Raw genomic sequence first — 24,264 nt, forward strand, 5'->3', positions numbered from 1 at the left:
CTTTCCTGTGTTAGTTACGTTTCCTTTGTATTGAAACCAAACATTTTCTTACTGCAGCTGAAGTCAGTTTCCATCAGCCATAGTCTCCATGGGAAAAAGAAAGAGCAGGGTTTGTCAGGAGTAAGAAGAAATCAGATTTGGGCAGAGGGAGGGAAGGGCAGTGCCATGGCAAAGTAATTGTACCCAAGCTCATAAAAGCCTCTCCTGGAAAGAGCAAGGGGGGGATCCAAAGTGTGTTTGCACTGTCATTGTCAACAGCAGTGGTGATCAGGTGGCCAAGCTGCTGGGACAGGGACCCTTCCCTCACCATTTTAGCATGGGGATTTCATGGTGTCTGACACATGAGCAGCATCACACTCCTGAAGTGAGTCTAGTTGAACAGTAACAGTTTCTGTACACACTTCTTCCTTCAGCTTTAGCAAGCTTTAGTTTCTTTGCCTTTTTTCCCTCTCTTTATTGCGTTTTTCCCAAACATACATAGGAGCTGGGATGTGAGCTTCTTAACCTCAGCCTCTCTGCACCCATGTTTAGCGGGAAAGTGCCATGCAGTGCAGGGACCTACTGGGAGCTGGGTTAGCAGTGCTGCAGGTCTGGCTGCTGGTGCACTCCTCTGTGCATGAGCGTGGCCCCAGCTGCAGCCCAAAACCTCCTTCAGGAGGTGCATTTGTTACCCTGCCTGCAATGAAATCCTGAAGCAGACAAGGTTTGGGCTGCACCTCCCTGGCACTGACTCCCACTGGAGCTTTCCCATGTTTCCCACGGACAAGGATGGTGCTGCTGCTGGAGTCCTTGTCTTCAGTAATTCACGTGGCTTTGAGTGTGAAAACTGCTTGGGTTGTCTTCAGTTCACAGAGTCTGGTATCGCTGCTAAGCTCAGCACTGTCATTTTATTGACTAAGAAATGGTATTTTAATGTATTTGGATATGTGACAGGTTTCTGCTAAGTTTTAGCTCAATAGCTTTGCCTGGCCTACCAAGCTTGACATTTCTAGGAAGATAGGGACTCTCCAGGGAAATTCCCTTTGTGTCCACAGTTTCAGCTGTTGTCCAATTACCTAAGAAAGATTTTATTATTTGATGTCTCAAATACTGGCCTGCAAAGCAAATCCAGCTCCAGTTTGCATGGTTCTGTGCTATGTCTCAGCCAGACAGGCTGCTCTACACCAAATAAAATACCAACAAATGTATATAACTATATACATATAAAAAATTACACAAAATTTCCTGTGCTGATTAGGATCTTATTCAAAGGCTGCTGCGGTCAGACAGAAGACATTTATTGATTTAATGAGGTTTGGATCAAGCCCAGCGTCTCCTGTAGACATCACAATGAAGAAATTGGTACCATAGACCTGATTTTTCATTGGAGGCCACCCTTCCAGTCTTGCCCCTGGGGGGACAGTCATAGTCCTGAGCTGTTCTCTTCCTCTGTGTCTCAGGACGGACAGGGAACAGATCTGGAATCCATCCAAAGTTCAGAACTCAGCACCTTCAATTCTTTTATTCACACAAAATAAGACAAATGGCCAAATCCTCCATTTATGTGAGTTGTAATAATTCTTTTAGATGTTGGATTTCAGATCTCTCCGTATGGATGCCAACTGCTGCTCCAGGTTGCAATTACTGAGAGTTAAGGGTAAATTTTCTCTAAATCCATTTTCCAGCTAGAGGTTTATTATGAGTTATATGACAATAACAGACCGTGGCTGGACAAGGTAGAAATACCCCATCTGAGCAAAGCCAGGAACATGTGTATGCTTGACATTTAGGAGAAACTTTAAAAACCTGAGAGTGTATCTGTGTTTCAGGGGAAAAAAAATCAAACCAAAGCACCTGTGATCTTTGCTTTGGATCCTTAATGAAGTTGCCTCTATATTATGTTGAGTTGCATTTGTGTTATTATATCCTCCAATTGTGCAATTATAACCATAGCTAACAATGTTTAGACACGTCTCCTTTCTGAACTGATAAATCAGAGTGCTTGAAGCACGTCTAGAAGCATGACTAAATGTTCATCTTGGGGCTCAGTTCATTATGATGATTATGCATTCAAGGTCATCCATGGAACTTAGCTGCTGAAGGCAGCTGCTGCCCACATCCTGATCAGGGTGGGGAGAGTTTCTTGAGCTCATTCTTCCTCTCCAGGGGTAGAAAACCTTGGAGAAAAATGTAAAATCCAAAGAATACCACACTTGACAAATGGGATGGAAACCAGACGTGCGATAACATAATGAGATAAATACATTGAACAATTGTGGAGCATTGTAGAATGCCTTGGCCTCGGCCTCACATATTTTGCAGAATGGAGGAGGAGGTTCATAAAGGGGTGAGAGGAAACAAAGGATGAGAAAATACCTTTTTCAAGAGATTAAAGATGATTACTGTCAGTCTTATAAAGGAAAAGAGGCTTATTGAAGTGTTGGCTCATCCAGAGAAGGTGTATTAGGAAGTTTCCTCATGAAACAAGCCCAAGAGAGCTTTGAGTTACACTAATCAGTGGCAATTTCTAAACTTAATGCAAAGCACTTTGTTAAACTATTGTTACGTGTATAGGTTATCTTCATGAGAAGCTGTTAAAACCAAAGCTCCTGGGGCTTTAAGAAGGAATTATCTATTGATCAATGAATGTCATGGAATCCATTTTGAACCCAAGATTTCAGTATTTACACTGAAAGTCCAATGGGTTGGAAAATGCTGTAACTGAGATAATTTAGCAAAGAAATTCCAGGTTATTTAACAAAAGTAGTTGCTTGAAAGCAGGCAAAGTTTCTTTGAAAACCTGTGTGCTCCTACCATGTCAAGTGTCCTCTTAATTTAGAGATTGCCAAAAAAACATAGAGCTGGAGATGGTGTCCACAGCTTGTATTTAGCTTTCCCTGAGAGCTGCTGCATGTTCCTGAGCATCTGAACAGTTGGTGAACTGAAGCAAATGAGAAAGAAGAAAATAATTCTTTTTTTGGCAGAAAGAAAGCTAAAAGTAGATGTAGAGCTTTCAAAATGAGAGGGTTTTCAGTGAGCCCACACTGCAAACACTAATTAACCTCTGAACTTAACCACATAAGTCACAAAATGCCGAGGTATTTAAATAAGCATCTAAAATAGAGAAGTCGGTGTTATTCTTCCACCTACAGGTTGCTACGTTGAGATTTTGATTGGATTTTAAATAATAAATGGAGTATAGAAGCTTCCTTTTCTCAGGGCTTTTCCAAACCTCAGGCAAAACCCATTAGCATCAGATGCTTAGATAGTGCTGGCAATATTAGAAATACTCCATGAAAAAGACTTGGGACAAATTTTTCAGAAACATACCTTTTTCCCCAAAGATATTATCCCAAGTAACAAAACTGATATCTTGACTTTAAAAAGTCCTGCTATGGAGCAACTGCAACAGTGATCTGAATGTCACTGTGTGGCAGGATGCTGGTACCGTTATAGTAATTTTATTCTAAATTGGCCTGTAAAAAGATAACCAGAGTTTTAGACTAGGAAAGATTTAGATTTACTGATGTTACCCAAAGGTAAAACACAAACTGAGAACTTGGTCATTTAAATCCACGAGGATGATCAGGACTGGAGCACCTCCCGTATGAAGAGAGGCTGAGAGAGTTGGGGCTGTTCAGCCTGGAGAAGGCTGCGTGGAGACCTCAGAGAAGCTTCCAGTATCTGAAGGGGGCCTACAGGGATGCTGGGGAGGGACTATTTATTAGGGACTGTAGTGATAGGACAAGGGGTAACAGGTTGAAACTTAAACAGCAGAGGTTTAGATTGGATATAAGGAAGAAATTCTTTACTGTGAGGGTGGTGAGACACTGGAATGGGTTGCCCAGGGAGGTTGTGAATGCACCATAGTATCATAGAATAGTTAGGGTTGGAAAGGACCTTAAGATCATCCAGTTCCAACCCCCCTGCCATGGGCAGGGATACCTCACACTAAACCAGGTCACTCAAGGCTTCATCCAACCTGGTCTTGAACACTGCCAGGGATGGAGCATTCACTACCTCCCTGGGCAACCTGTTCCAGTTCCTGGAATTCCAGATCCTTGGCAGTATTCGAGGCTAGGTTGGATGAAGCCTTGGGTGATATGGTTTTGTGTGAGGTGTCCTTGCCCATGGCAGGGGGGGTTGGAACTAGATGATTTTAAGGTCCTTTCCAACCCTAACTATTCTATGATTCTATGATCCTGTCCATTTATTCAGTTTAAACGTTATTTCTAGAAAAAGAATCAAATGTTTTAATTACTGGGATGTGAGGAAGAAAGCAAAATCTCATGAAGTAACCACATTGAAAACTAAGACAGTCCCCATATAGCAGCTGTTATTTATCTATCCAATGAAATGTACATCCTCACTAGCCTCTTTTCTTGGCTAAGGCTGCTGCTGAGCTTCCCAGAGAGCTTTGAGCATAAGAAAATGCCTGTCAGGCAGAAGAAACTTTGGAATCAGGATCCAACAATGCTTTATCTAAATCAGTAGACTTTAATGTTTTTTAAACCATGATTTTGCAGCCAAAGGAAGTTCTGTGTATGTCTTTATGTTCTTCAGCAAGGTTCTTCATCTAGAGTTGGGCTTAAAAAGTAGTCTCTTGGTAATATCAAAACAGTATATTGTATAGAATCATAGAATAGTTCGGGTTGGAAAGGACCTTAAGAGCATCCAGTTCAAACCCCCCTGCCATGGGCAGGGACACCTCACACTAGACCATATCACCCAAGGCTTCATCCAACCTGGCCTTGAACACTGCCAGGGATGGAGCATTCACAACCTCCCTGGGCAACCCATTCCAGTGCCTCACCACCCTCACAGTAAAGAATTTCTTCCTTATATCCAATCTAAACCTCTGCTGTTTAAGTTTCAACCTGTTACCCCTTGTCCTCTCACTACAGTCCCTAATGAAGAGTCCCTCCCCAGCATCCCTGTAGGCCCCCTTCAGATACTGGAAGGCTGCTATGAGGTATAAAGTATGTTTGGTATAAAATAGAACTTTAATGACTAAGTCATTGGCATTTTGAAGCAAAATGGGACTTTTTGCAACCTAACCAAATGCTTTCCCTAAATGCAGATTTCTAGATGAAGATGTAATGTGAAAAAAGGATTAAAGTTTCCCTGCAATGTTTGCGCCCATCTTGTTTCAGTTTCTGTGTATCATTCATCAGTCCCACAGTTCTCCTAAAGGAATTTTGCAGCCAGTCTGGTTTTGCTTCCAAATGAAAGACTCATTCCTGACCTTTCAGCATTTGCTCTCAACCAGCAGTTGCTGCTCCTGGGCTCTGTAAATTATTGGTCCACAGTTCGATGTGTGACCTGAGCAGACCAACATCTTCAAAACATGCCTGGGTTGGTACAAGAAAGGAAGCTCAGCTCTTTATGGTCTCTGTCAATAGCTGCTATAAGAAATACCCTAAAGCTGCATTGCTTTGAATACAGTTCTCAAGACCGAAAGCATCAATTCGCTGTTTGTATTAATTTTTTGCCTGGGACTTTTCTTACATATTAAAAGTCACAGAATGATAGACCCACAGACTGGTTTGTGTTGGAAGGACCTTGAAGCTCACCCAGTTCCAACCCACCTTCACTAGAGCAGGTTGCTCCATGCCCCATCCAGCTTGGCCTTGAACATCTCATAATAACTGTTTTAATGATGTAGCTAAGGATGAAGCTGGTCCAAAAATGAGTGGGTGTGAATCTGTCATGCATACTGCAGGCTGAGAGAGGAGGATTTCTAACCCTTACACAGCTGGTTCTGCATCAGTCTTCAATGCAGAGCGGAGGGGCACATAACCAAAATTATCTTGGCAGTGAAGCTTAGCGAGTTTATCACAGGGATTTGTCCTCAGTGTTCAGGAAATGAACCGAAAGCCTCTGGTCTGCTCTGTACAAAAATCAACTCAAAAAAGAAGACACAGCTCTTGCATTAAAATTCCCTTTCTGCTGTTCCAATGAACACTTCAGTGAAAGCTGAACAAACCCAGTTTCACCCAGGGATTTAGTACTGGCTGGAGTTTATTATCCTGTTTAACTAGTGGGGTGTGTGGTTGGCATTAATGAAAACAAGTGCCCTGAGTCTAACCCTGCTTCATGTCCTCTTCTCAGAGACTCACACTTCTAGATGTCTTTCAGGTGCTTTTTATTGATTTCTGTGTAAAAACAGCATCCCTGTTTGTGCAGATGCAGATTTATTTCGTTTTCGATATGTTAGAAGCAGCCAGTTTGTTTTACATGTAATTAAAGCAGTGAGAAGGGTCAATGTAATCATCCTCAGCACTGCAGAGCAGCTGCAAGGAGCTGGGGCCAGGCCAGGGCTAGCCCAGCCAGGTTTAGGTTGGTTTGGTTATCGAGAAGAACAGAGAAGAGATTTCTGTTTCCAGAAATACTGTGCTCAGCTCTTGCATGTTAACATGATGTTTATAATATGCTAATAGCAGTTCATCTGTGCAACAAGATTCTGAGCTGCAGCGTGACACTTCCCTTAATGAGTTGCGCTGATCCTGCATTGGAAGCAGGAGCAGAGAAGCCCATCTGACCTCAGCAGGGACTCATTGTTGGTTCGGGTGGGATCTTCTGAGGCAGGATCCCAACACAGAAATAATAGCTAATCTAGTATTTCAGATTTCACTGCCTTGAACAGGGAGAAGCTATCGAGTCTGACAACAGCTCTCGCAGCCTGATAGACGCAAATCCCTTGCGGGAGATGATAAGTGAATCCGTTTAGAAGCACATTTTGTTATTTTAGCCTGCTGATGTGTGTGCTTGGAGATTTTATTTTCTTGTAGGCTATTTGCAGCAGACTTCTGTTCCTTGATCTCAGCTTTTAATAGCTCCCCAGGCAATAAATGCATTTCCTTCCTCTGAGTGTTGGCACAATGACTTGTGCTATAGATTAGCCAGGCACTATTCGTCTCCTGTTCTACCTGTTTTCCAACACACTTCTGTATCAAATGAAAAGCAGTTGTACTTCTCAGTGATTCATTTGTAACTGGAATAGTCTACATTATGGTTCACCTTTGTGTTCCTCTCTTATTTCCTCTGACTCGTAGCATTATGCGGTGCTCTATTTCTCTTGGAAGTGCAATCTTGCAATGAGCTCCTCCTTAAACTCTGCACAGAGATGTGCAGACATAACTCCAGCCTCAATTAAGACTCTTTTTACAGGAATTGTAGACATCTTATGAGTTTCATCATGACATTGGCACATTTCACCATGTAATTTAGAGAGATTTGTAATGATTCATTTGATAGGCATTGTCTGTGGATTTCAGTTCATCAGGGATCGGCAGAACTCTAATTACACAGTAATTATTAAATAACTTATTCACAAATTGCTGTGCCAGTGAAAGTAAATATCAGAGCAGTTGAGCAGCATCTAGTCCTTTGAGGCATGTGTTATATACATATGAGGATTGCAGACATGAGGGTGTTTGCTCTAAACACGTTAGTAATGGATAGATCAGGCAGGAATGTCTATAAATGAGGATGAGACTGCTGTGGTAAGAATTGTCTCAGCCTCTATTCCCAGAAGGCTGCCTTTCACCTGGGAATCCCAGGTTCCTCTGGAGGTGGTTAGGTCAGGAGCCCAGACTGCTGGAATCCCCATGTCAGTGAAATGCTGGTCTGAAAGTAAAACTGAAACAGGGGCAGAAAATGAAGAGTAAGAGGTGGCTCCAGCCAGAGACCCCTCTCATCCCAGTAGCCGTACAGTACCAAAGCACAGAAGGGTCATGAAGAGGCACAGGGAGTACAGTGAAGGCTGAATAGGTTGGGATTTAAAATACCTGTTTTCACAGTTCCAGAGGAGGCCATGGAGCTGCTGCGAGGGCTGGAGCAGCTCTGCTCTGGAGCCAGGCTGAGAGAGCTGGGCTGGGGCAGCCTGGACAAGAGAAGGCTCCTGAAGGGGAGACCTGAGAGCAGCTGCAGTGCCTAAAGGGGCTGCAGGAAAGAAACCTGGAGAGGAGCTTGGGACAAGGGCCTGTAGGGACAGGCCAAGGGGAATGGCTTGAACCTGCCAGAAGAGGGGAGACTGAGCTGAGCTCTTAGGCAGAAGCTCTTCCATGTGAGGGTGCTGAGGCGCTGGCACAGGGTGCCCAGAGAAGCTGTGGCTGCCCCATCCCTGGCAGTGTTCAAGGCCAGGTTGGACACAGGAGCTTGGAGCAAGCTGCTCCAGTGGAAGGGGTCCCTGTTGGAACTGGATGAGCTTTAAGGTCCCTTCCAACACAAACCAGGCTGGGATTCTACATTGTCAGTCCAGCCCTGTGTGGGATGACTGATATCACTCTTGCTGGACAGGGTTTAATTTGCTGCAGTGAGGAAGGGGTCTTTTGGGAGATTCCGCTGCATCCAAGGTATCTTTATAGGAGTTGTGTGTATTCAGAAGTAGGAGAAATGAACAAACCTGCCTATGACCACAGACCTGCAGGAGCATTTGTATAACACTATTAGCAGTTGCAAGCATAGCACTCTGCACACAGGAAGGAGGTAGTGCTGTGGTGTGCGTCATATGGCTTCTCTAATGTATATTTTGCCTTATTTACACCCAGAAATATAGTGACAGTTGTGCAGATCTAAAGAGTGACCTTTGAGAACAAGAATATCGTTATTGGGAGTCAGAGCAATGCTAATCATATGTTTCTGAACAGCAAAAATGCTAACAGATTTTTAGACCTCCATTATTCATAAGCTTCCTATTTATACATATGAATGAAAGACCAAGCCAAAAGGATGCAGACTACTTTGTCTCTTTTTCTTCAGTTTGTTATGGTCTCAAGAGCTGTAAAAATCATTAAAGCAGCAATTTTGTCTGGAAAAATTGGAGATAAGGACTAATGAACAAATACTGTTTAACCTTTTTAATACTGTAACTTGAGCATCTAAATGAAAACATTGAATTTTGTGTAACTTTTGTGATATAGATGTAATTAAAATGCTGGTAGGAGACAGGAACTCAGTAGGTTTCTCTGCTTGCATCACCCTGGCTCTGTTGCTTGAGGCTCAGAGAGCACCCAGTGGAAAGGGTGACTTGGCAGAAGCTACCTCAGACCTTTCGCATCAGCAGAAGGTGGTTTTCAGTCAGTACCTGACAACTGGGTTGTCTGTCCTTCCCATTTCTGTGTCTATTTTAGAATTGAGTTCTATGACTCTGGTCTATGAACCCGGTGCAGAACAAGCTGGGATGGGTTCATTAAGCATTTAGAGATTACTTTCAGAAAACTCCCAAGAGGTTCTTTCTCTTCCATGAACAGAGCAATTCCTCTTCCTCCATTCAGTTTAATTAAGAAACATGCAGTTTATTTTAGGTGGAATGGCTTGAACCTGCCAGAACAGGGGAGACTGAGCTGAGCTCTTAGGCAGAAGCTCTTCCCTGTGAGGGTGCTGAGGTGCTGGCACAGGGTGCCCAGAGAAGCTGTGGCTGCCCCATCCCTGGCAGTGTTCAAGGCCAGGTTGGACACAGGGGCTTGGAGCAAGCTGCTCCAGTGGAAGATGTCCCTGCCCATGGCAGGGGTTGGAGCTGGAGGAGCTTTAAGATCCCTTCCAACCCAAACCAGTCTGTGATTATATTATAATGTTTTGATTGCTTGACTTTCCTTTTAGTCCTGTAAATATCCCATGTTGCATGTGCCAGATGCTGACATTTATGGATTGACAGGCAAACCACAACCGAATTTAAATGGGCACTAAAGTAGCACAGGGACAGGTTAGGTTACAACAGGAAGCTTCCAAAAAACTCCCTTTAAGTTACCATGGTTAAAACAACATCTGCTTCTTTCCCTCTTTGGCAGGCAGTCTGATGTGGGTCTGGCTGCAGCAGCTCATTGGGGAACTGAGAAGCTTCAGGTGTGCAGAGGAAAGGAATTTCATACATCATATCTTCAGTAGTGCTTCTCGATAAACTTTATAGGAAAAGTATTGTGGAGGGTTTCATAAACAGGTCCTCAACAAGGCTGCAGATTGCTTGTGCCTTTTATTATCTTTTATTTCTGATAATACTCAGCAGTGTCTGGTAACTGGAAACACAGCGCTCAGAGAAACGTATTTGGTTTGACATCAAATGAGCCCCATTGATGTCCCTGAGAACTGCAAAAGTGCTCTCTGAGGTTTGGAAGTTATTGTTGTGTTTCCTAAACTGCAGAGGGTGTTCCCTATGCTGGAAACTGGGTGCTTTAGAAACCTTCTGCATCTGAAAGGACTTCTTTGGAAAAACCCATCCTGATGTGGCTTTACATTGAGTGAGTAATGTGTTCCTGGCAGTGGGGCAGCCAGATTGTTTTGATGCCTATGGTGTTTCAGGATGAGAGCAGATATTGCTGACTGGGTACTGCTGGTCTCTTCCCCTTCTGGAAGCATCTCTAAATCCAGAGCATCCTTTTGCTCTCTAGTGCCACATTTGCTGCTCTGACCCTCTCCCACATCCCGAGGCTGTGGTCAGCCCTATGCACCCAGGTTGAGCTGGGGACTCACCATAGAACAAGATATTTCTACTTGGGTTTGGAGTTCTTTGCCTTTTCTTGGCTTCTCTCCACGTGTAACCTTCCTCATCTCCAAACAAACCACCCATTGCTATGTTTTCTTTGCAATTAATGAGTTAATTCCTTTTGCTGACCTCAGGTAAGTGGCCCTTTGCATGGCTTGTTTTATATTTGCCTCTCAGACTTGCTTTATGGGGGTTTCTTCAGCCACACCTTGCATGGGACCACAGAAGGCTGTGAGTGCTGAGGGTCATCCCGAAACCTGTAAAGATTCCAGCATTTCAATTTATTTTCCTGATCTGAAAGGTTTCATTATCCATTTATTCACATCCTTTCATTCCTTGACATTCCTTTCACTTCTTCATTTTTTGATAGTTCAGTGCTTGTAATTACTTGTGCAGCTATGTACTAGTGATGGGACCTTGAACCAGGGGGTATAGTTTTGTGATACTCAAAGAGTACACTGCAATATGAGGGGCATAGATTCCTGATATATTCCTTTCCTCAGTAGTCAGGCATTCCTGAGAAAGGTAAAGCCTACAGATGTGAAATTGGTGTGATCATAGAATGGTTATGGCTGGAAAGGACCTGCTGGTTCCAGTTCTAGTTGTGATACTGGGGAGAGAAATTGCATCCTCTTACTGGCAAGAATATCAAATGTGGGACCTTTATTTAAAACATGATTTGAAAGGTTATAGTGGAAATAAATTTTTGCTTGTTAGTGGTTCACACACACCCCCATTAAATGAAATTTAAAGCAGGTTTTTTTGCACTATAAAACAGTTGATCCTACATAAACCATGATGAGTCATTCTGGAACTTTTTTAAAGTCACATGAATAAAAAACCTTTAGTGGACTCCAGATTAAAACAATGGGCTATTTTAGCATCCTTCCTTGATTTTTTGTAAGAAAATCAGGTTCCACTAGGATTTTAAGTAAAATTGAAATTTATCCCAATATTTTCTGTGTGCCAGCTAAGAACATGTGTGGTGCTCAGGCTGGTGCTGCTCAGAAATGCCTTTCATCAGGCTTCTTTTGCAAAAGTGACACTAAAAGGTGTCACTAATGTGGCTTTCTACAGGTCTCAAAATATTAGACTATTTATTTAAAAAGTATATCAGGTAAACCCAAAGTACCATAGGTGTAGGCCTGGCCATGTCAGGTCTCTAGCTTCAAGCTGATAATGATGTATCTTTGTAATGCCTCAGAGACACTGAGCTGTTAAATTCCATCCTGTAACAAAAGAACAAACCATTTAAATAAAACAAACCATTACTGAGCACTTACAGTGTAATAATTCAAACCTGTACAAGAGCTCAAACTGTAATTGCAAAATACTAATGGGGAGTGAAAGACACAGAATAAATGAAGGTCCTGTCTCTCCCCAGCCCACTTGCAGTTTCCATCCAGAAGATTTATTATCAGCAATGTTTTTCCCTTTACCATTGCACTTAAACAGTCTCTGCTTTACCTAGGCTGAAAGCTCTCCATTTCAGAATAAATCATTAATCTTTAACTAAGATGATAAAGCCCAGAAGAGATTAGATTGAATAAACCTGGCTAATTACCACAGATCATAAATGAAAATAGTTAAGAAAGGGGGGTGTTTCAATTAATGAATGTGTTAGTGTTACATTGCCAGTTGTATTTTGGACCAGTTACTGATTTCTCCATTACATGCAAATCTAAACATTATTACAGAAAAATCTCAATATTTTACTGTACTAAAATACTATAGGGGTAAGAAAATTACTGCAGGGACAGGCCAAGGGGAATGGCTTGAACCTGCCTGAGGGGAGACTGGGATGAGCTCTTAGGCAGAAGCTCTTCCCTGTGAGGTGCTGAGGCGCTGGCACAGGGTGCCCAGAGAAGTTGTGGCTGCCCCATCCCTGGCAGTGCTCAAGGCCAGGTTGGACACAGGGGCTTGGAGCAAGCTGCTCCAGTGGAAGGTGTCCCTGCCCGTGGCAGGGGTTGGAGCTGGATGAGCTTTGAGGGCCCTTCCAACACAAACCAGACTGGGATTCTGTGATTCTACTGATGCAGACTGTCACAGTTTAACTTCAAACCAGGACTGAAATGGAACCAGCTTTCTGTATTCTTCTGTTACAAAACGCCCTCCTTATCCTCTGTAAACATGTTCATCTGTCTACAGTGTGCTTCAACACAGATGTAGAAGTTGCGTTTGCGTAGATTCATCATTACTGATAGTGGGTAAGCACCTACCCCCGTCCTATAGTAAAATACCCCATAAAGTTGTGCTTTCTCTTATGCAGCATATGTAAATGCCATTTGATAGTAAATGTAAATATTTAATCCTACCTTTTTTAATCATATCTATATTAAGAAAACTGGTGGGATTTTAAACTGAATATAAATGGGGAAACTGTTTAGCCTGCTAGTGGTTAATACCTGCAAAATGCAAGAATAAACTAGATTAATGTTAGGAAGAAAACACTGGAACATGCACCAGTGCTATGGCTTTGTCAGAGTAAGTGTGTATCTTTTGTTGATTGTATATCTGACTTCTCGGTCTCCCTAAGTAAACACTATGGAGGAGAATGGGTTTCTGTGCTCTTGTGTCATATCCCAAAACGAGAGTTTAAGAAACATAGGCTTTAGCTAAAGGCAGCGTGGGTTGGTTCCAGTAGTCATTTCACACTGGGGATTGAAATACCCGAAGAATGGCAGAAAATGAAGTTAGTTGAGGGCTACAGAACCCAATTAAAACATGTCCTAGTTTCTGTTTGTCATCGTTACTGTGAAATAGCCTGGACTTTCTGTCACCATAATAGTGAAGAGTACAAAGAATTAAATTACTCCTCAGACTTGTATAGCATTGCTTTTCGTTCTGAAAAACAGAATCTGACTCATAATAAGGAATAGGTTTTGTTTTAAAACCGGGGATCATCCTAACAGTATTGATTGCACCAACCAAAACAGTCCATTTGGGGCCAGATGCAGAGCGATAAAAGCAGCTATCTTTGTAATAACAGAATGTGTTTGTAGCTTTGTATTCTCTAATGGTCCCAGTGCTGGTGCTGAGGTCCTGCTGGGCAGGGGCTCCAGAGAACTGGAAAGAGCATTGTCTTTTTAGTATTGCCAAAGAATTACCCTATACTGATGGATTGAAACGGTCCTTAGGGGTACTAACATCCCCTGTGAGTGACAAACATTGCTGGCTGGCTCCAGCATCAGCAGTAACGTGCTCCCACGCCTGGAGCTGAGGAGCATGGGGAGAGGCACCAGCCTGCATCAGAGCCAATGCTGGTGAGTGGGAATATGGCTGGAAAGCCACTGTCTGTTCATTGCCTTGATATGGAAGTGTACTGGACTGCTCCTGTGTTGAAGTCTGCATTCTGTGATGTGTGGTTTTTTGAAGACTTTGATCTGCAGAGGATACCCTGACAGTCTTCATACGCTGGTAAATATGCATATATATAATATTTTAAATATTGCTAATATGTAATTAATGGAAATATTTAATCCCCATCCCTGGCAGTGTTCAAGGCCAGGTTGGACACAGGGGCTTGGAGCAAGCTGCTCCAGTGGAAGGGGTCCCTGCCTGTGGCAGGGGTTGGAGCTGGATAAGCTTTAAGGTCCCTTCCAACACAAACTGCTCTGTGATTCTGATTTAGAGCAGAACTGTGCTTCAGAAATCAGATCCACAAACACTTTATTTTCTGTTACATTGAAGAAGCTCATTTTTACAAGGAAAAACCCATCTCGACAGACTAAGAATGTCCAGTGCTGAGTCCAGTTGCTTGACGTGTCTTGTCATTTCAAATCTATTATTAGAAAAATTAGTACATTGCCTTGATAAACTGCAGAGGGAGAAGCAGCAGATGAAGACTGAGGGGGTTGGCAAGGTACCAGCGACAGGAAAGCTGTCAGAAGTCCTGTCTATTGTTTCAGGTAACATATAGAGAGCTGACGTGGTGCACAGGGGAAGAAAGGGGAATGGGGCTAAATAATGAGCACTCTTCTCTCATCATGTTCGTGCCAGGGTGAGGCATGGCAAAAAGAGACAGGAGAAGGAGAGGAGAATGAAGGTGAATGTCTGTGGTCCCACGGCTTTCTGCCTTTCTCAAGCTGTATCTTCACATTGCCTTTTCTGTCTTGGATGTTATAAATGTGGACTGAAGTCCTGTCAGGATGTGAGCTCTGGCTTTGAGGGGCTGTGTTAGAGACCCTCGCCCACAGCCCAGGCTGCCACTGTGCTGTGCACATAATAGATCATCTTGCACCACCACAGAGGTTTCATTCCTACATCTTCCTTGAGCACTGTCAGCAAGTTTGGGGTTTACCAACTTTCTATTTTGATAAATCTCACCCCAGACTTGCAGTGTGGGGAGGCTGGCAGCATGTGCAAGCACAGGCTGGCATTTTGGTGGGTTTACTCTTTCCTCCATCAGCAGACCGCTCTGTAAGACTGAAATGTGTTGTAACTGGAAGCATCACGCACCGGCTTGAGCTCTGTTACATGTCTGAACTCTCACAGAGTGCAGCTTAATATTGAAATCATGTTACTGAAGTAGTAAATCCCATAATAGAAAGTATATTGTGGAAAACCATAATCAAACTCTTCTGTGAGAGACACCATAAGAGTTATATTTCCATGTAATGACACTGAGCTGCGGTTGTGAGTCACCTTAATCCATCCCAAATGGATGATGGAGTCAAGACTGGAGTAGTGGAGAAGGAAATGTGGCTTCCTCAGGATGAGGGACCGGACATAAATCACGTTAGCACTGAAGTAATCCAGTATCAGCAGTAACAATGCATCCATCACTGTCATGTCTGCACCTTTTTAAGTGGAAAGACAGGAAAACTATCTGGCATGTATACCTTGAGCAAGTGTGTGCCTGCTCTTGGTGGGTTTGGGAGATGGGGTTTGTATGGGTTTATCTGAGAGTCAGAGGTTTACAGGCTGGTTTTCTGCAGGCTGAAACAACGTGATGTTCACTTTGTCTGGGTTTTTAACATTCTGTTGGGGGGAAAAAAGGTTGTTTTGTGCTGTTAAGAGGCTGGGATTGGGAGGACGCCTGGGTCAGTGAATCTAATCCCCTTATACTGCAGGCTGCTCCGTCGTGTAATCCCTTCCATAAACTAATCGAGTTTCCTCCTCTAAGGAGTTGGTTTTCCTTTGTATGAGCTCTGAGGAGGACAGCCAGACTATAAAGGCTGCAGACCCACTTTGGATTTCTGAATGCATTCGTGCTCAGTATATGCCCATTAGTTCATGCAAACAGGGGCTGATGAATTACTTGGTTCCTTAATCATATACTAGGAAATTTTCTAGGCAAATAATTACAAGTAATTGGGCTCTAGTAAAGTAATAACCAGCTTTAATTTATTTGCTTATTTTTACCTGTCTGTATCCTTTAATAAGCTCCTTCCAGCTTGTATTTTTCTAAAGCCTTGAATGCCACGATGCTGTAGCTGTATGTGCTTACCCTCCTCAAACACACCCTTCATTCTCAGTCCTGCTGTACCTACTGTCCTCCTCTTCCCTTGAATTTACTGTTGATTTGCTAATTTCATGTGCAAATGCATTTAAATCCCTCTGACCTGAGTATCCTGAGCTGATTGAATTTTCCTTTGACTTTGGTCTGGCAATTTCCATTCCCATTTTGTTATCCAGAATGCCATCTTTTAAGCTTTTACTGAATTTATTATCAATATATACACATATATTTTTAGGTCCATGCTTAATTTTCTACCCTATCTTTGTGAGCAGGGCTACTTTCATTCTCCTTAAGATACCTATGGGGTGTTTTGCAGCAGGTTTCCATGGTTTCCTTCTCAAGGTGCTGTACATCTGGGTATCTGGGCAGCTCCCACTTCATCCAAGCCCAGCTGGGTTTCCCAGCCACTGCTTCTGGTTAACAAATTCCTTTTGTTCTATGTAAGTTTCCCCCTTGTGCTGTGTAGCCTTTCATAGGGTGGTTTCCCATTCTGTTAACAGGTTTTCTCTGCAAGCTTTTTTCAACCTGCGATCCGAAAGGACTTTCTAGATATTATCTCTTTCCTTCAAGTAAAGGCAACATTAAATGTCCTTGACATTAGACTGCACCTCCTTGTGCCAGCTGTCTTTAGTACCTTATATTCTCCAAAGGTTTCTCTTGAGGATTAGAGCAGCAGTTACAAGTCTGTGGGGTTTAATCGTGCACTTTATTAAACTCCATCAATGGCTGACCTCTAATGCCAGTTGGCTCCAGCACACGCTCAACACCACTGATCAAAGTTGATTTTAGAAAAATGTTAGGTTTTTTTTTCTTTCCTTGCCAGTGTGGTACAGACACACCCTTTGGAATCCCAGACTGCTATGGGTTGGAAGGGACCTTAAAGCTCCTCCACCTCCAACCCCTGCCACAGACAGGGACCCCTTCCACTGGAGCAGCTTGCTCCAAGCCCCTGTGTCCAACCTGGCCTTGAACACTGCCAGGGATGGGGCAGCCACAGCTTCTCTGGGCACCCTGTGCCAGCACCTCAGCACCCTCACAGGGAAGAGCTTCTGCCTAAGAGCTCAGCTCAGTCTCCCCTGTTCTGGCAGGTTCAAGCCATTCCCCTTGGCCTGTCCCTACAGGCCCTTGTCCCAAGCCCCTCTCCAGCTTTCCTTTAGGCACTGGAGCTGCTCTCAGGTCTCCCCTTCAGGAGCCTTCTCTTGTCCAGGCTGCCCCAGCCCAGCTCTCTCAGCTTGGCTCCAGAGCAGAGCTGCTCCAGCCCTAGCAGCATCTTTGTGATCACCTTATCCCCCATTTCCCCTCCTTCACCTCCACCAAGTCACACTGTTAAGCCAGGACCTGTAGTATTTCTCTGTTTAAAATCTCCCTGGTTGTCTCTATCAAAATCTGACTTTCCAGGTAAATTAGATTTCCTTGTGTTATCCCAAGAACACTTTTCTCTACCTTTCTCAAACTAATGTTAAGCCGGACAGTTTGTTTTACCCATGTTATCTTCTCTTTCTTCTCTTTACTCCATTCCACCAGCATTGTAGGATGCAGCATTCTCTTGGAGTGCTCCCTACCCTGTTCCACCATGGCTTCAGCCACAGCTGCCACCCTGCATTGCTGCCTTTGGTCACAGTAAACTCCATCCAGGGCTCTTTGCATGGCTTACAGGAATTTGTGTTACTCCTCCCAGGCCTTGCTCAGTGTCAGGCTGTGATTTGTACACCCCTCCTGCCAGCATCACTTAGCTGACTGCTGTTCTCAGCAGCATTGCTACTTCTTCCATGCACTTAATCCTTCTTTATTTGCTGTCCTGTCTATGATCACTTTGTTTTCTTTCTCCTCCTGCACAGTTGCAGAGATTGAGCTTGAGCTTCTCCCAACCTTCCCCTATTTTCTTCTTAAAGGTGCCTGAGTCAGGGATTCAGCCTTGACCCCAGAGGGCAGCTGCCCCTGGTTCTTTCAGTGCACCAGCCCTTCTCCTTAAGCTAGCTCCATGACTTCTGCACATTTCAGGTGCCTGGCAGCACCTCTAAAACATCAGGATAAGGTTGGAACTAGATGGTCTTTAAGGTCCCTTCCACCCCTAGCCATCCTATGATTCTCATCCCAGATTCATCCCAAACCATTGCTGTGAAGTTCTGCTTTCTATGATATCTCTGGCAGCATCCCCAAGCATTCACCATGTGGTCAGTAGGTATAAGGAATACCTTGGTCAGTGGTTTTAGGCGTTAGTAGACCTTGACATTAATTACCAGTTTCCCATGTATGTTTAGCAGCCAGTGATGCTATGGCAATACCCCTATGCCCAGCATGCTCCTGTTTGCATTTTTTGGTCCCAGCTTGAATTAAAGCTCTGCTTTAAAATAATTAGATGCTTTTAGCTCACACCCACCACACCATAAGGGTGTTACTGCTATCCCTGGCAGTGTTCAAGGCCAGGTTGGACAGAGCCTTGTGTGGCACAGTTTAGTGTGAGGGGGTTGGAACTGGATGATCTTCAGGTCCTTCCCAACACAAACCATTCTATGATAACAAGGATACTGATGCAGCAATCTGGACAGCGCCGGTGCTGTAAGGGGCAGAGTAAGAGGTAGTGTGGGCACATTGATTTTCCTCTGCTTTATAAAACAAATCTAAAAGATTCAGCTGAAGGAGAACTCTCCACTGAAATCACAGCAGTGACACAGGGTACCACGATTTCCCATTATACCATCACAGGTTTTTCCACACTTGAGGAGTCCTCATCCTGGGGGATTGGGGTCCCAGCAAAATGAAGTGCAGCTACTAGCATATGACCACTGTTCCCTGCACACCTCTGCCTCCCAGTGCCAGTAAGAAGTCATTAATGTATTTTAGTTTTGATGAACCAGCCTAGTGTGCTTATAGGAAAACCAGCTGGTTTTGTTTTCTCTCCGTAGACCTGAACAGTTTCATGAATAAAGATTTGCAAAGAGGTTTAGAACTTAAAATCAGAAATATATCCACCTCTCCAATTCCTTAACCTAATAATGGATTTCAAAAATGAGATTTTTGCAAGAATTATGCATGATATTACCACCTTCGCTCCCAGCCTTAGTGATGATACGAGGCTGTGATTTTATGCTACCTTAAGCACCTACAATTAAGTCTAAATCCAATGTTCCCAAAAGAGGCATGATCCTAGTAAAATCCCTGCTGGCTTGGGTATGCTATTTTGCCTTTTAATGAATTATTGTACTCATAGAGTATGTTAATTTACTTCATTGTTGTAAAGAATGTTGTTATTCTGCAGCAAGAGGAACCTTCTCCTTTACAGGAAGCCATAGCAACAAGACAGATTGACTCCTAAATTCAGAAGGAAAAGAGTCTGTAGTAAGGTAGCCAGAAAAATAACTTTTGTCATCATTGTACAATGCACTTAAGCAAAGCTGCTAATTAGACATGAGATGCAGGATGTAATTTCTCAGAACATAAAGATTCAGACAAAATTAAAGACTGTGAAATCAAATCCTTATAAAACAGTCATTAAAAGACAAAATTGAGGAATTCTTGATAATTCTTTAGTCTTTTTCTGAGCCTCTTAACACAATTCCTTTTTCTCCTTCTAAAACCTGCATTGCTTTATGCAGAAGTACAGCCTTATTTCACAGCGAACATCATGGGTGTAGACAGCTAGGAACATTCTGGTGTGTTGCGTTCCTCTTTCTCCTTACTTTAGGCATGAGCAGCACTCCTCGGCCAGGGCCATCCCTAGCAGCTCAGCTCTGCCCTGGCAGGCTCTTCCAGGTCCCCTAGGCAATGGGACATGAGCCAGGACCTTCACTGTGCCTGTCTCCTAAGAAAGCAGATTTAGGGTCTTAAGAATATGGAATCAAAACCCACAGATACATCACTATGGCTCTTGCACACTTGGACAAAAGTCCATGTTTAGTAAAAGTCAGACACTGCTGAAATCAGTTTAGTTCATCAGTCTTCACTGTACAATTACTTCTGTAGCTTTCTGTAATTTTGCTTTATATCTGTTAAATATACTGGGAAAATACTTTTTATAAGAACAAGTAGGGACAGGCCAAGGGGAATGGCTTGAACCTGCCAGAACAGGGGAGACTGAGCTGAGCTCTTAGGCAGAAGCTCTTCCCTGGGAGGGTGCTGAGGCGCTGGCACAGGGTGCCCAGAGAAGCTGTGGCTGCCCCATCCCTGGCAGTGTTCAAGGCCAGGTTGGACACAGGGGCTTGGAGCAAGCTGCTCCAGTGGAAGGTGTCCCTGCCTGTGGCAGGGGTTGGAGCTGGATGAGCTTTGAGGTCCTTTCCAACACAAACCAGGCTGGGATTCTATGGTTCTGAAACCTCATTTACACCGTACCCAGTAAGTAGAAACCTTTGTGTGAAGCACAATACAACACCCAGAAGAATCCCCTACCATCATTTATGTCCTTCACTGACTTTGTGTCAGGCTTGCTGGGAGCAGTCAGCTCCTGCTGCCCTGCACCTCATCACCCAAGCACTATGGCAGGGAGTACAAACCTGGGATGCTCTCTCCACTGCCACATACATAAATTACCCTCATATAGGGGCAGAAAACCTTCATACTAGACTTTAAACCCTTTTTATGTTCAGGACTGCTCAAGGTGTCACTAACCTTCACAGGTTTTAAATTTCAAAATTATTGGAGTAATACAATTCCGATTCCATTGTATTTTAAGTAATGTGGTTTGAATTTATCAGCACCAACGATGTGTTTGTCAAGATGTCAAGTAAATATTTTTCAGATTGGAAGCATTCATCTCTATTATCAGAGTTCTTTGTGTCAGTAAGTTGGTACAGAAACTTCATAACTTTCTGTTTAGCAAAATATTTGTCTGTTCTGTCACTTAGCATAATTTCTGCATCACATTAACCTGAGCAGTTATTGTAGAACTGGACGAGAGAGGAGAATGTGTTCAGCTATTACCCGTACATCCATTGTTGTCAGCTCGCCCACATGGTTTTTCATTAGTTTCTTGTTACAGTCAAGATGTGGTCAATGATCTTTTGAGCTTGGTAATTTTGTTAAACCTTTTTTATTAAGGGTATTGAATGGCTATATTGAGATGGTGCTGGCTCCTGTGCGAGACTGATTGGGACTGGTATTTCATTTTGCATAGCACTATTCAGAGCTAATAAGAAGGCAGAGAATAATGAATTTTAAAGTAAAATTATAATGAAAAGCCACAGGTGATTGTTTCATTAGGCTGGATGCTGGAGAATTGTGCTCTTAACTCTTTCTGTCATTTGTATTGGTTGCCCCAGGTGAAGTAAACATCTTCAAAATGGGTTTGAGAAATGTTTTCTTCAGGAAAGGTTCAGTAATTAAAAAGATGTGCAATTTTAAAAGTTCACTAAAGCACAAAACTATTACTTTTTTTCAGAGTTATTACCCTAAGTTTTACTCATCAGAGGAAATTACGTTCAGTAAGGTGGGCAAAATGCCCTTCTTGCAGCCAGGCAAAATGGTTCTGAGCTTGAGAGCTCCAAGGGTTGCTTTGCCAAGGTGGCAGCAATAATCTGTGTATATTTGGAGTGGGATGGTCCTGATGTTGTATATGGTGACACATGAGTTGTATATGGTGAAGATGAGTAACACAACTGGGAAAAGACAGATGCTGATGTGCAGCTCATGTGCACAGGAGGCTGGTGCATGTTTGTCACCGGCCTGCAATGGCCAGCCCAGTCTCGTGATGAATGTGTCGTGTCTGTTGCATGACTGTTTGCTGTCTCATTCTGTACTTGTCTTCCATGTGTGATTAACTCCCAAATGTTCTTTTTTTTTTTTTTTCCTTTTCCCTTTTTGTAGAAATAATTGAGCCAACTACCTCTAGTCCTGTCTCAAGCCCAGGTCAGTATCCACATACATCCACGAAGTATGTCTGGGTACTTCTTCTCAGGGACTCATACCGATGCATTGCCATATCAATAACTGGAATTGATTACGAGCAGCTTTGTTGTGGTGGTGCTGCACTGTCTCCTTCTGTCTTTGTGCATCCATTGGTTTGTCTTTCCCTCCAGGCTCCATATCTTATCCTCTTCTCAAGTTTCCCCTTTCAGAAAACCCCTCCCCACATCCCTGTTTTCCTCCATCCAGCCTCTGCCCCAGGTTGATGTACGCAGGGCAATGCAGCCGTGCGGTGTTATTGCTGTGTTTGTTCTTTGTGATAACCTGACTTTGCTCTGGTGTTGCTGTGAACATGAACATTGGTTTGAGGCTTACAGACTTCTTGCTGTCTCATCGATGAATGACTCATAGGATGGATCTAAGACTTCATCATCAGGTGGTTCTCATTTTAGGGTGCCAGAAGGAGTTCCTGGAGAGCTGGAAAGCCTGCCCTTAGGTGGGTGGTAAGAGGTCCTGGCATTGGTGCTGACTTCCCATTTTCTCAGCGTTTCCCATTGCAGCTTCCCAGAGGACACCTCAGTGGAGCTTGCTAGCCTGGCACAGGCTATCAAACAAGGGCTGCCCTGCCCAGAGATGTTAAAGGACTCCTTCAGTTCAGCCTGTATGTCCCTGCTCATTGCAAGAGAGTTGAAGTAGACGACCTTCAAAGGTCCCTTCCAACCGAAACTATTCTATGATCCTGTGAATATTCCCAACCATTTCCCAAAGGGGAAGTCATGAGTGTAATGTACCATGCTCTAGCTTCCATTGCTCTACTTTAAACCCCTTTACTGGGATGTAGTTGCAGCATCAGACCCAACAGGCTGATATTATTTCTGTGTGCATAATGTGGTACAATAGGTGATGCTCAGGTCATCCCCAATAGGAGTCTGGAAAGCATTATGGGGATCATCTGGGAGACAAACTCGCAGAGAATTTTCCCCTGGCATATCCTGTGCATGAAGCAGACTTTTCTTTCTGAATTAAGGTAAAGCTGTTAGGAAGCAGTAACCTACTCCCTATTTAAAAACACAGATTAAACAGAGCTACAAAAGGAAAGGGAGGCAGCAGACTGCTCCACCCACCTCAGAGGAGCAGAGACAAGTGTATAAATCTTCAGTGCTTTTAATTAAAGGGCTTAGGAAGGGCAATCTCCGGTGTCCTCTGCAGACGCATGGGTGCTGCCTGTCTGCCTTCTCCTCAGCAGTGAGCTCTCCAGAGCACTCTGTCTCCTACGTGCAGAGGATCTGCTATGCCTGCAGTGCAAAGCCCTTCACAAGAACAACTGAGCAATTTATGCATGAGCGGCGTTCATCATGAAACACGGCAGCAGCAGTAGGAGGGGAGGGATGCACTTCCTTAACCTGCAAGAAGCTGATAGTGTTTGTCATAGAAGTCCCTATCCTTGTGATTTTTCACAGTTGCTTTGGGCTATGAAGCAGTTGAAAATAAGCTGATAAATTATTTTTGTAGTTAACAGAAGCCAGGAAAACAAAGAGAGTTGTGGTTATTATAGCAGTTGTGCAACGTAGTGATAGCAGAACCTTGGTTGGTCTATGTGTCATTTAATGCTGGGGTTTGTAATTGGTTGAAAAGTCCCTTTAGCTTGATATTGTTCCAAGCTCTGCTCAGGGAATGATGGTTTACACTGGATGGTTATGGTTGGAATGGTCTCTAGTAACATTTTGGTGTTTATTCTCCATAGGTAAGCACTACAACACAGAAGCACAGTGTTTTCTCACTTCAAAAACCTGACATTCAAGTAATATTATCAAGTAATCAAGTAATATTGAATTCTTGCTGTCTGCAGAGGTTTATGATAAATGAGTAAAATGACATGTATTTCTGGGAGCAGGATGGAAATGCTTACCATCCATTTATAGTGATCCCTGTTTTAATTCTGAGAACATGGAGATCTTTTTCCAGCATAAAGTTGAGAATATGGGACACAACAGAGGAAAAGTTTAGAAGAAGCTAAAGTTGTAATAGATACAAACTGAATCCAACTGGAACGACAGAGGAAAGGACTCTGAAGTCAGTTTGCAGTTGAAAAAATGTATCTGTTCCCTGAAAGACAACATGAATGGGGTTTTGTTTAAAGAAAAGCTCTTAGAATGGATAGGCTGGTAAAACACTAGATGATACCATCACTGTTGCTATGAAGTTATGCAGCTGCAAAGGCTATTAAAGGAAATCCAAAGGGTCAGAAACTAAGTCCCTCAGGTGCTGCAGTTGGAGAAGGCAGTAGGCTGGGGAGGAAGGTGGAGGCAGAAAACTCAGAATACAAAGCAGCAGCCTCCTCCTTAATCTAAACTTTGTAGCTCGTTGGTTAACTACTGTTGTCACTTCCAACTTACTTCATGGCAGCTTTCGTGGGTGTTTATCCTGGAGAAGGTTTCCCTGCTGGAAGGAGGCAGATCCTTCTCCAGTGTTGCAATAGCGAGCTAAAGGTTATGAAAAAGGT

The 24,264-nt window shown here is 43.4% G+C and overlaps 1 protein-coding gene across 2 annotated transcripts in view; it reads left to right on the top strand.

Moving 5' to 3' along the window:
- The window catches only part of NEGR1 (neuronal growth regulator 1), a 268,351-nt gene that overhangs the window by 218,004 nt on the left and 26,083 nt on the right, over positions 1-24,264 (top strand). The window contains exon 7 of one of the 2 annotated variants that reach the window (XM_031050831.2): positions 21,723-21,764. The exons of the other annotated variant lie outside the window; for it this stretch is intronic. Within the exon in view, the coding sequence (XP_030906691.2) occupies positions 21,723-21,764 (42 nt within the window). The remainder of the gene's footprint in view (positions 1-21,722; positions 21,765-24,264) is intronic. 2 annotated transcript variants of the gene reach the window in all.

Source organism: Melopsittacus undulatus, chromosome 6 (genome assembly GCF_012275295.1).
Source record: "Melopsittacus undulatus isolate bMelUnd1 chromosome 6, bMelUnd1.mat.Z, whole genome shotgun sequence".
Classification (NCBI taxonomy): Eukaryota; Metazoa; Chordata; class Aves; order Psittaciformes; family Psittaculidae; genus Melopsittacus; species Melopsittacus undulatus.